General features: G+C 39.4%; 1 protein-coding gene across 1 annotated transcript in view; it reads right to left on the reverse strand.

Moving 5' to 3' along the window:
• PLEKHH2 (pleckstrin homology, MyTH4 and FERM domain containing H2) overlaps positions 1-13,297 on the reverse strand; it is a 148,311-nt gene that overhangs the window by 69,547 nt on the left and 65,467 nt on the right. The window contains exons 8-15 of the mRNA XM_003416099.4: positions 12,157-13,118; positions 9,812-9,887; positions 7,098-7,192; positions 6,357-6,501; positions 4,773-4,909; positions 4,549-4,659; positions 4,315-4,401; positions 1,821-1,979 (exon numbers count right to left, since the gene is read on the reverse strand). Coding sequence (XP_003416147.1) covers positions 1,821-1,979; positions 4,315-4,401; positions 4,549-4,659; positions 4,773-4,909; positions 6,357-6,501; positions 7,098-7,192; positions 9,812-9,887; positions 12,157-13,118 — 1,772 coding nt within the window. The remainder of the gene's footprint in view (positions 1-1,820; positions 1,980-4,314; positions 4,402-4,548; positions 4,660-4,772; positions 4,910-6,356; positions 6,502-7,097; positions 7,193-9,811; positions 9,888-12,156; positions 13,119-13,297) is intronic.

Raw genomic sequence — 13,297 nt, forward strand, 5'->3', positions numbered from 1 at the left:
TAATCTATTAACAATATAAATATAGCCATTGACTGTTATGAACCCAGAAGGGTTTCACATGCTTTTAGGATGAAGACCAAAGTGCTTAAGACAAAAAAAAAGCCCTCCACGGTTGGGCCCTTCCAGCTTTTTCTTCAAAGGACTCTTCCCAGCATTGGCAACACAGCTTCACGATTCTGTCATGACCCATGCTGTCTCCTGGCCCAGGAGGCCTTTCCTGCCCGCTCCCATTTGGTGTAGCTAACTCCTACTCCTCCGTGAAGATCCAGCACAGGTAAATCTTTTCTGAGAAGTTGTCCCTGAACTTTCAGCCTTAATCAGGTTTCTCTGTGATAGTACAGTGGTTAAGAGCTTGGCTGCTAACCAAAAGGTTGGCAGTTCGAATCCACCAGCTGCTCCTTGGAAACCTTCTGGGGCAGCTCTACTCTGTCCTACAGGGTCACAATGAGTTGGAATCTACTCGGCAGCAAAGGGTTTGGTTTGGTGTTTTTATATCATAATAATTGCACTTTACCCATATCATTATAAATATGATTTATAATATTCTCTGAGGGATGAAGCCTATCCCTCATAATAGCCTCTTCATCTTAATATCCTTTAGCCCCTTGTCTAGCATGTAGTAACGGCTCATTGATTTTTTCTTTTTTTACAATAAATTAATTTTTACATAAAAGTGTTTTCCCTAAGCACTGAGACAAAAATTGTAAGAGTGAACATCCAGAATCAAATCAGTCAGACTCTTAATATTCTTGACATTTTCTGTGTTACTAGGATTTCTTCACGGGTCTTACAGTTCTATGTTAGCTCATGAAACATCTGCATACACATCGCCTTTAAAGTCATTTTTATAACTTTTTTATGGTTCAGATATTCATGTATACACCTGTACAGAAAAAAAAAAGCTGTTTTTTTTTTTGTTCTTTATCTTTGTGGATTTAATCTCTGAAAACCTTCAGGTCTACCCTTCTTCCCTTTCTGCTCACTACAAGAAACTTCCTATGCTTTGTACTAGAGTGTGTGACTTTCTTTCTCTTTTCCCAGTAATTGATATTTATATAACATTAAAAAAAAATTAAGAATAATGTTGATTTGACAACTGGAAAAAACTTCCTCCCCTCCCAAGTATTTAAATGCTGCACTACAGTATTTCAAATAGTAGCCTGAAGATGAACTCAGAAGAAGTCACTCAGAATAGGTGAGGGTTGTTTTTCTCTTATAAGGCTCTGACGGTGAAAATATGGGAGTGGACAAGCCTTCATAAGTGGTAGGAGGGAAATCTAATAAGCATGCTGTCCATAAACCCTAATGATTTAGTCATCTAAAAGTCACATCAACTTATACTCATTTAAACTAAAATGGGAAGCAGGGAATAGCAGAAATGTAATACATGCAGAAACTGACAGTGCCATGCTGATAAAGCAAAAATAAACAAAGAAAACTTCTCATTCATTATGTCCTTGTTCGTGTTCACCCATTCATACTCATCCTTTACTTAGCAATTTGAAAATTAAAGCTTGTGAAATATCAAGGATAGTAACTTTTTTTTTCATGTTCCAAATTCCTTTCAAAGTTTTTCATCTATCTTTTCTCTTACAGAATCTTTGATAGTTTACATTTATATTTTTGTGCATGGTAGTCAAATTTGCCGTTTTTCATCTTTATGGCTTTTGTCTTTGCCATCGTACTTAAAACACTCTTCCTCACCCCAAGTTAACTTAAATATTCAATATATACCTCTTCTCCCACACCTACCTTTCATGATCAGTGTTGCTAACTCAAGCAGCTGCCTGAGATACTGTTAAGACACATAAGGCTCCTACCTTGGTGAGCAATCCCTTCACAGTTGGTTTGCCCTCAGGCTGAAGAAAAAGTGGGTTGGTAGCTTGTACTCGGAGAACATTTTGTAACACTTTAATCCATTCCTCCAATATATTGGGAGAATCTGCAGTCAGATAGTATGTGTGTTTTTCAGTGGTCAACTAGAATAAATGAGAAGGGATAGGAAAGGAAATTCTGAAGATTTAGCATTATTAGCATTTCCTTGTCCATTCTTCAAACATCATTAACATGGAACAAACATGCCAAATCCTGAATCCTAGCTCCTAAATAAACGTGACTCCATAATAATTTAGATTATTTCCACCATTTTGTGAGAATTACAATAATTAAATTTTTCTCGAAATAATTTTTTCCACTTTAGCCTACCTAAAAACTTCTGATAAGACTAAACTTTTGAATCAGGGTTTTTTATCTTGTTTACTCATCACGTTTTTCCTTTTCTCCCTTAAATGTGCTACAGGCTCCTGGTTGTTGAAATGAAGAGCAGAATGACTGGAGACTATAATAAAAGAACATATTTTCAGCAACTAAAGAGGAGCTATGTATTACAGAAATGAAAAAATCGATTTGGAATAAAATAAAATTTTGCATATAAGAAGAGATATTCTTGGAACTAACTTGTGATCAGATGTTATGAACTCTCAATTTTCCAGTCTCAAATTAACTACACTGCAAATTTTCCAAATATTTCAGAAGCTTACAAATAATTCTTGCCTGCCTTTCTCCAAGACATAGCTTTCCCAGATTCTCTTTTCTAAAATTTTGAGCAGGTTCTTGTGCTGGCCTCCAGAGAAGCAAGACAAGAAAATAATGATTGTTGAAGGCCTTTCAGAAAGAAAGTGTATGAATTTAAATCACATGGACCAGAGAGTCTCACCAGCCTGTGTTTTGCCTGAACAAGCTTCTGGTAAGACTGGCCTTGTGCATGGGTAAATAAATGGGCAACAGTTATCTCTAGGGTGTGACTCGGCAGGAACTAGGACAACTTCTCTCTTACCAATATCTTTCCCGCTTAGGTGTCACAGCATCCGGAGTTCATGTAAGAACTGCCATTTTACAGTTCTGTATTGAAACGCAAACATTTGTGAATCTAATGTTACATTAAATTACTAAGATCTATTGGGAACTCATTTATCAGATAACCTCCGCCTAAAACAGCTTGGCAGTTGGGGAGCTGAGACTACCTGGGAAAGTAAATATGGGGAAAGAACAGTGTAAAAGAAGAAAGTGTAAATGAAGTTTAGTGGGGAATTACCCAACACAAACTTAGCTTACATTATGGTTTAACCAAGAAATCTTGGGGTTTCAAACACTTTGTGTGTGTGTGTGTGTGTGTGTGCTTTAAGTGAAAGTTTACAAATCAAGTCAGTCTTTCATACAAAGACTCATACACACCTTGCTATGTACTCCTAGCTGCTCTCCCCTTAATGAGACAGTACACTCCTCCTCTCCACCCTGTATTCCCCATGTACATTCAACCTGCTCCTATCCCCCTCTGCCTCATCTCCCCTCCAGACAGGAGCTGCCCACATAGTCTCATGTGTCTACTTGATCCAAGAAGCTCGCTGCTCACCAGTATCATTTTCTGTCTTATAGTCCAGCCCAATCCCTGTCTGAAGAGTTGGCTTCCGGAATGGTTCCTGTCTTGGGCTAACATAGGGTCCCGGGACCGTGAACTCCAGGGTACCTCTAGTCTCAGTCAGACCATTAAGTCTGGTCTTTTTACAAGAATTTGAGTTCTGTATCCCACTGTTCTTCTGCTTCATCAGGGATTCTCTATTGTGTTCCCTGTCAGGGCAGTCATCGGTGGTAGCCTGGAACCATCTAGTTCTTTCGGTCTCAGGCTGATGTAGTCTCTGGTTTATGTGGCCTTTTCTGTCCCTTTTGGGCTGATCTTTACCTTACGTCTTTGGTGTTCTTCATTTTCCTTTGCTTCAGGTGGGTTAAGACCAATTGATGCATCTTAGATGGCCACTTGCTAGTGTTTAAGACCCCAGATGCCACTCACCAAAGTGGGATGCAGAACATTTTCTTAATACATTTCGTTATGCCAGTTGACTTAGATGTCCCCTGAAACTATGGTCCCCTAACCCCCATGCCTACTACTCTGGCCTTCAAAGCATTCAGTTTATTCAGGAAACTTCTTAGCTTTTGGTTTAGTCCAATTGTGCTGACCTCTCCTGTATTGTGTATTGTCTTTTCCTTCACCTAAAATAGTTCTTATCTACTATCTAACTAGTGAATACCCCTTTCCCTCCCTCCCCACCCTCGTAACCATCAAAGAATATTTTGTTCTGGTTTCATATACTGTAGAGGCATAAATCTGAGCCCAACATGAATAAAGAAACATGGATTCACCCAGTCTTTTCTCCATTAGGTTGGCTAATTAAGAGTTGAGTTTTACATGCTTCTCCCCCCTCAAAAAAAAAATTTTTTTTTAATAAATACGAATTTAAAAATATAATAAATAAATACCTGAACTGTTTGCTTGTTATCTCCTCTTAAAATACTGCAGGACGCACTAAGTTCAATATGGCCCTGGGGTTTTCTAATCACATCACTCTGTGTGAAAGAAAGAAAACCAAATGTAAAATGATTACCTGTAAAATGCTTTATATTATTAATTGCATTACAAGGATGAAAACCTATCAGGAGTCTGCTTTATAGCTTGAAGGGATCAGTTCTAAGCAGCACGCACTTTACACTCACCGGAGATTTGTAGTAAAGTAATTCACCGCCTTTAAGAACAAACCACCTCCGCTTCCAAGTCTTGACTTTACCACTCATTTTTAATAAATAACCAGATTTTTCCAGTGGTTCCTAATTTAAAAGATTTTTAAAAAAACATTTTAAGTTTCCTTTTGAAGGCTCAAACTAACTGATTTATTCATGTGCAAAAAAAAAAACGAAGAAAAACCTGATTCAGTGTTTACATTTTTCCCATTATCACTGGAAGAGGAGCAGGTTTTCGGGAGCTTCTGCTCTGGCTGTGAGTGTTCTGTGTCTGTGGAGTAAGCATCTGGTGGGATAGCATAGTCACTTTCAGAAGCCACAGAAGAGAGAGACACACCTAAAACAAGAAGGAAATAAACCACATCAATATTAAATACTGGGCAGGGGGGGGGGCTCAAGCGCTGCTGGTTGTTATCCCTCCTAAGGAATACCAAAAAAAAAAAACAAAAAACCCAGTGCCGTCAAGTCGAGTCCGACCCACAGCGACCCTATAGGACAGGGTAGAACTGCCCCATAGAGTTTCCAAGGAGCGCCTGGAGGATTTGAACTGCCGACCCGTTGGTTAGTAGCCGTAGCACTTAACCACTACACCACCAGGGTTTCCACCTAAGGAATACAACTAGTCCTAAATCATAAGCTTTCCTTGACTACCTTTATTCTCCTGCTTTTCACTAAGGGATAGGGACAGCCATGCAAATCTCCAAAGAGGTTAAAGGAACATAAATAAAAAAATATTTTGATGTGATTATAACCACAGGGATTTTTACATATATAAAATACAAGAAACAGTCTACTAATATATCTTTTATTAAGAATTAATACCGATATAGACCTGTCAAATCTTAATTTATTAAGATTTGCATAATCACATTTTAAACCACTTAATTTCAGTAATCACTTCTAAAGTAACTTCGCATTAAAAAAAATTCCAAACAACATAATTTCAGGAGTATTTTTCACGTAAGTCCAATGCCAACACCAACCAGTTCACAGACTTTTAAAAGCTTTCACAAAACAGAATGACTTAAAGATGTAAACTATTTCATTTGCCAGCAGCTATAAATAATAGCCAATGGGACATTTTTACAATAATTCGCTTGTCTTTATAGAAAACTACTTGCACATTTCAAGCCACATTTGGAGGATCACTAAAAGGAATTGGAGATAAAAATTTTTAAAGCAGTTTTGCACTCAATTTTGAATATATTGAATAAAATCAAGACCTTAGGTCATTATCCATTAAAGTATCCAGCAATTTTTTAAGTGTTTATTAACATTTAAAGGGCGTATTAGGACATTGTCAATAGATCATTCTGAACTACCCACCTGTCAGTTTGTCATACTATGGTGTCTTACTGCTGTGTGATGCTGGAAGCTATGCCATGGTATTTCCAATACCAGCAGGGTAACCCATGGTAGAGAAGTTTCAACAGAGTTTCCATACTAAGACAGACTAGGAAGAAAGGCCTGGAAATCTACTTCTGAAATGAAAGCCTTATGGATCACACCAGAACAATGTCCAACTGACCTGCTATGTACGCGCCATCAAGAGGGATTAACTGATAGAGGGAGATGTCATGTTTGGTCAAGTAGAGGGCCAACCAGGCATGGGAGACACTTAGTGAGATGGATTGGCACAGTAAATGCAACAGACTTGAACATGCCAGCAATCGTGAGGATGACACAGGTCTGGGCAACATTTCGTTCTGTTGTACGTAAGGTCACCAGCAGTCGGAGTAGACTCGGCGTCAGCAATCTAGCTGTCCGTCTAAGATTTTCCTCACCTCGTTTCATGGCTCTGGGGCTGCCTGGGCCACTCCTGCTGCGTGTGTCTGACTCGGATGTCCGGGAGCTGGATCTGGAGCTGTCTTCTTCCTCTGAGCCGGAAGAGTCATCCAGGAACGGGCTGCTGCTGATTTGGGTCGCCTTCTAAAAAAAAAGCAGAATGGCCTCCTTTAGCCATCTCTGAAGTTACCTCTCTCTTTTGATAGAGAATGTCTTATAGGAAGAAGTCATGGGAGAAGTTTTTTTTAAGGAATACAAGAATACATTTTCCTATTATCAAAGCCACGTTGTTAAGCCCCCAATTCTATAACCATGGCATCTGTCAATGATAAAAGACTCCTAAAAACACAAGGCCACCAACACCTGGCAATCCTTATTTTAATTAGTTACTTCAAGGGAGTAAGGCAGTGACCTTGGCACCGGCACAAAGATCTTTCTAACATCAGAAGTTTTCATTACATCATTAATGTTTCCTTTAAACAATAGTCCTAGGGGAAAAACATCATATAGGACATAACAAAAACTGACTCAGACCTCTAACGCTCCGTTAAGGATAAATATGTTCTCCAGACCTTTCCATTTCTTCTGTTTTTACGATATATTAGTGTGAACATCTGAAACTCTCTATAAAAGGAGAGGCTGTGTAAAAGGTCAACAATGGAATGTGGAGCTTGAATAAACAGTCATCTTGATCCGTTATGAAGAGAACCACATGTTTAATAGAAACCATAATGCATTACCCCCTTCAAAGTTGTATACACTGGGGTCGTCATATTCTTGTATATCAGTGAGGTATAAAGTCCCGATGTAGTATAGGAAAGCATTGCAACAGAATCTGAAACAGGAAAAAAAAAATTTTCGTTTTTTAAATCCTCTAACTAGCACATTGGCCTTTTTCTTATGAATGTGAATTAGCAAAATTTCCATTTAAAGAGAAAATGGGTTAACACAGGGATTTATCCATTATATGGCCTACTTCATGAATTACTGCATTTTCAAGCTTAATTATATACTGTCTCACATGGTTCATTATTTCACCAAGTATTCTAGTCTCCCCAGCTAGACTGTAAGCTTTTGAAAGTAGGGATTACAATTTTTATTTCTTTGGTATCTCCATTCATGCTTAGCTCAGGCTGGGCAGAATTGAGTATAAACACCTGCTCTACTAACTGATCCAAGTGAGTAATACCCTATATAAACATACTCTGACTATTCATAGCCCTATTTTTTTTTTTTTATTACTGATATGGTGTTAAAACACCTTCATTCTTAAGTTTTTATCAGGTGACTCTCAGGTTGAAAGGTTAAAATACAATTTCCTAAATGGTAAGAACAGAAGACAGCTGAAAATGAATAGACTATCAACTGTTACTTCTAATAAGAGTGCAAAATGGTACTGCCATTGTGGAAAACAGTCTGGCGGTTCCTCAAAAACTTAGAGGTAGAGCTGTCATATGACCCAGTAATTCCAGTCCTAGGTATATATCCTAGGGACCTAACAGAAGTGACACTAACAGACATATGCATACTTCTGTTCACTGCAGCACTATTCACAATAGCAAAAAGATGGAAACAACCCAAGTGTCCATCAATGGATAAATGGATAAGTAAAATGTGGTGCATACATACAATGGAATACTACTTAGCAATTAAGAAAAACGACTTTCCGAGACATCTTACAATGTGGATTAACCTGGAAGACATTACGTTGAGTGAAGAAATTAAATACTGTTATGTTCTCACTTTTATGAAATGACATGAATAGATAAACATACAGAAACTAATGTTCATTTGTGGCTATGGGGGATGGGGACTAGAAGTACTCTCTAGACTGAAGCCACTTTTTGTTTATACAGTAAAACCCTGTGAGAGCCAGAACCCGTGTAAGACGGAAACGTGTCAGAGAAGGAAAACTCAAACACTTCTCATTCATAAGAGAGTGACAGAAAAGTGGTAACACTGCACCCTGACAGATGGAAAAATCACGAGACCTGGAAAAACAAGGCAGTCCTGTCAAGTTCCGGTTCTCATAGGTTTCACTACAGAAACGGAAAAGGTGGCACCAAATATGGGTGAAGTCTGTACAACATCACTGATGTAACTGATGTCAGTAAGCTGAACACAGGGAAAAGGGGTGAAGGGGCAAATGGTAAGCTGTATATGAGTTTGTAACAGTAACAACAACCAAAAGAAAGGGAGGGCTACAGATGCTGATACTAGTTACACATAACTAACCACCTTATGGGATTAGCTCTCTTAGTTTGGGGGCTTAGGGCCACGGTCTCGTGGGACAATCCAGTCAACTGGTATAATATAGTTCTTGAAGTTTATGTTCTGCCTCCCAGTATGGTAAGCAGTGTCTGAGGTCTTAAAAGTTTATGAGCTTAAAAGCTTAGTGGTATCTAAGATACCTAAGATACAACTGTTGGTCTTTATTTATCTGGAACAAAAGAGAAAGAGGGAAACCCAAGAATCAGAGAAGGAACTGAACTACATACAGGACTAACTGTCTACATGAACGACTGCCTCATCTACCTTGAAACCAGAAGAACTAGATGGTGCCCAGCTACCACTACTGAACATTCTGATCAGGAAAAGAATAGATGAATCCTGATAAAAAGGGAGAAAAATGTGGAATAGAACTTCAAATTCTAAAAGAATCCAGGCTTACTGGATCCACTGAGGCTGTAGGAGTCCCCGAGTCTATGGCCCTGAGTTTCTCTTCAAACCTTGAATTGAAACTATCCCCTGGAGTCACCTTTAAACTAAATAACAGTCTAACCCAAAGAGTAAAGACTGTTACCCTTGAGTGTTGCATTAAAAAAAAAAAATATATATATATATATATATATCTCTACATAAGACCAAAGGGTCAACAGCTATTTTAAAGTACAGATAATAAGGCTAGGGGGCAGAGAGATTAAGTAAATAGATGTGAAACACAAAGAGAATGTTGACACAATGTGGAGAAAGTAAACAATGTCACTGATCATTGTCTAGAAACTGTGGAAGGGGAACAGGTTTTGCTGTGTATATTTTCACCAAGAATTAAATCAAATTAAAAAAAAATAGCTACTTCTAATATATGGATTAGGGGAAGGACAAGAAGGGGACTGGTAGAAGAAACCACAGAAAAATTTCCTGTTCTATTCCAGACAATTCTGTGTTGACGGGTTTTATTTTTTGTAATGGGCATATACTGCTCTTATAAAATTTTTCGAAGAAAGAAAACAAAGAGGAGGAAATGTGTTTAAACTCTGGAAAAGAAGGACATAGAGACCAATGTTTTTAAAATTTTAAATAACCGATACTCTATAGTTTCTTTGCTTTTGCCTCTTTCAGGTAAAAACATAATGAGGTTCTCTTTACATAAGAGTTGAACATGTATGTGCCCCTATATGCCAAGTAAAATGAATTTCAATTTTAAAATATAAATCAGCACAAAATTGCTTACTTTTATTAGCATTCTCCATATTGAAGGCCTCAGACATTCGAATACCTGATTTGGCTACGGCATAAATTCTGCTTTCCTAGAACAAAGATTTGAACAGAGTATTTAAGCAAAGACATGATTACTTTCAATACACATGTTTTTCATTTGTTGTTCATTGAATATTCACTATACTACAGCATTACTATAGACTGTCACCAATGCCAACTCAAATAGCCATTGTGGATAGCACTGCTGGATTTTTTCCAACCCTGAGTCTTTCCACTATGTATCTTTGTTCCCGAATTTTTGTTTGGTATTTTAAATTCTTTTGAAGAGATGAGAAAAAAGGTAAGAGAAATATTTACGACCACAGACTACACATAAACACTGCCTTTAATATTCTATCAATCTATAACATCGTTAAAGAAAAAGAAAGGAAAAACCTGAAGCCAGAAATCATATCCAAAAAAATCAAACCCACTGCCATTGAGTCTATTCCAACTCAAGTGTCCCTGCAGGACAGAGCAGAACTGTCCCAAAGGATTTCCAAGGCTGTAACCTTTATGCAAGGAGACTGTCACATCTTTCTCTCATGGAGCGGCTGGTGGGTTTGAACCACTGACCTTTGGTTAGCAGCTGAGCTCTTAACCACTGCACCCCCAGGGCTCAGAAATCATATATCACCTCCTTATTTCAATGAAGCAGCCCTGGTGGCCCAGCGGTAAAGCACTCTGCTGCCAACCAAAGGTTGGTGGTTTGAACTCACCAGCCGCTAAGAAAGATGTGGCAGTTTCCTTGCGTAAAGATTACAGCCTTGGAAACCCTATGGGGCAGTTCTACCCTGTCCTACAGGGATGCTATGAGTTGGAATCAACTCGATTGCAGTGGGTTTTGGGTTTTATTTCTACGAACATTTCATTCAAGTAGAAAAAAAGTATCTGAGGTCAAACAGTGAATGAATATGAGAGCTGCAAGAGAATTTATAATATTATTTTATTCCTAAAGTAGCTTATTTTGCTTTCTCTCCTTTGAGAGATCTCTGAGTGAGATCTCTGAAAGAGGTACTGGAAAGGCTATTAACCTTGCTCTCCATGAGTAAAGGGACCCCATGTAGTTCCCAATGCATAGATTACCATGCCCTGAATTTTGTAAAGTGTCTAAGCTAGACACAGTTGACCTGGCCAGGGCCCAGTGGGCAAGCTAACACAGTCCTCTTCAGCCTAGTCAGCAGCCGGTGAGATAGCTGGCATGGGATGTCTATCAGAGATACACTGGATTGAAGAATGGCTGACTGGATGAGTCAGATGCAATCTCTCTGAGAGTGTGAATGAGATACACACAGACAGAGACAAACAGAAGAGTAGGCAGAACAGCAAGACAGCAAGCAGGTGATACGAGGCAGTCAGAAGCCATGAGAGAGTGGGTCAGAAGCAGTAGAAGTAGAGAGAGTCACTGTAGATGTGAGAAGACAAGCTGAAACAGTAGAGCTGGGGTGGTGGGTGTTACTTGTTTCTAAGAAGCTAATTACCAGAGGTGCTGTTGGACCATCAACATGTTGTCCGACCACTAGAGCAGCCACTGTATTTTGAATGATATTTCAGTTCAATTAGGATAGGCTAAGCCTTAAAATAAACTCTTACTGAGGTAACTAGAACAGATCTCTTTTCCTTGAAACCTTAAAATGCACCCAAAAGTATCTCTTAAGTAAGAAGCCTCCTCTCTCCACTCCCCCCTACACACACACATTCAATATTTCCTTCCATGTGGAAGGAGCTGCAATAATGGAACACTCCCGATCCCTTTCCCTCTAGTCACTTTCTCCTCCCCAAAGAAACAGAGTGGCTTCACATGACTGGTGAGCTTGGGAGGAAAAACTGGGCATGCAGAGCCCAGACCCTCTCTCTCTCTTCTCTCTTGAGAAGCGGGTGTCTGCAAAAAACATGCATCTCTAGATTGTGAGTTTTAGAGGGACAGGGTCTTGCCCAAGGAGGCCCGTGGTGGTCCAGCGCTGCCTGGGACTGAGTAAATAAATCTCGCTAATGCTGAGGGTCAGTACTGGGAAGCCCATTTGCCCTCTGATTCTCTAAAATCAGTTTTATCAGTGATAAGGTAATATTCTGATCTCCCAACTGTCTTATCCCTTGTCTTATTTCTTAACTGATTCAGAACTCACTGGGGGAAGAGAGGTTCTATTTATTGAACCTCCTGGTTCTTCCAACAACCATAAATTTGGAAATCACGTTTTGAAAACTGGGAACTATGAGAACGAAGCTGAATTCAAAAAGGAATAGGAAAAGAAGTAAAGCCTGAAAATGAGCGTCAAGAAAAAACTATTGTGTATGTGTTGTACAAAGTAATATAATTACCCAAGAGGGAAAGCGGTGCAGGGGAGGCGTTGGAGGCTTGCTGCACGCTGCCTTCTTTGCCAAGTCACAGGTTTCCTGGTCGTCTGAACACGGGGATCCCAGGGAGTCGTAGGAAAATAATCCATCATCACAACTAGTGTCCATATTCTCTAAAACTTCTGTACTGTCACCATCAACTAGATCGAGATCCGTTTCCTGAGGTCTCAGTGGTCGTATCATGCTTATAGCATTTCTGTTTGTACCAAACATCCTGTCCGAACTTAACTGTGGCTGGCTTAAGTGCCTTTTGGCTAGCGCTACACTTATACTGAAAACATTAGGAATCCTTAACTTTGGGGGTGGCAGGTTTGATGAAGACATTAACCGTGTTCCTTTTCCAGGTAATAAATTAGGATGCTTTGGAGTCAAGGCTGGGGTCAAAATAGGGCTTGGGGTGTTGGCCTCACTCGATGAGGAGGAATAATCCAGTCTCTGAGACTGAAATTTCTTATTCAGTTCATCTGAGGAGCTATCTTGCTCCTTTTTTTTTGATTCAGAATTCCCCTTTCCAAGGGGATTATTCTGAGCTTTCCATTGGGCCTCCTGTTGCCAAGAATACAGCTTCTTGTGTTCTGATATCTTTATGCTGAAAGTCTCTTCTTCAAATACCGAACTGCTGTCGTCAGAGGCCGTCAAATATGTCTCACTTCCCATCCTGCTACACTGGACGCCCTCCTCTGATGTGTGACTGGAAAGGGTGGATCTGCACCTGGACTTGGGTCTTCCCCTGCTCCCCTCTTCCTCGTCGGAACTCCAGTCACTCGCTGGAGCCCCAGAATTCTGGGACATGCTGCCATCTGTTGCAAAGCTTGCTCTTGCTTTCTGACTCTGTTCTGAGCCACAAGGGATTTGATGCAATGTTCTCTGACCTCTGCTGTTTTCTTGAACTTGGTTATCGCCAGACTTTTCTGGAATTTCCATTCCTAGAAAAGCATACATCAGTGGGCAAGTTGCCTTTAACAATACAATCTGTAAACTTGGGTTTATGCAACTACATTTCAGAAACTGGCAATTTCATATGAACAAAGTTAGTTCACATTATCCTTTGTAGGTTTTATGTCATCTTAAAAAACAAGGTTGTAAACTATAAGCATTATATAAA

Source organism: Loxodonta africana, chromosome 26 (assembly GCF_030014295.1).
Source record: "Loxodonta africana isolate mLoxAfr1 chromosome 26, mLoxAfr1.hap2, whole genome shotgun sequence".
In the NCBI taxonomy this organism is placed as follows: Eukaryota; Metazoa; Chordata; class Mammalia; order Proboscidea; family Elephantidae; genus Loxodonta; species Loxodonta africana.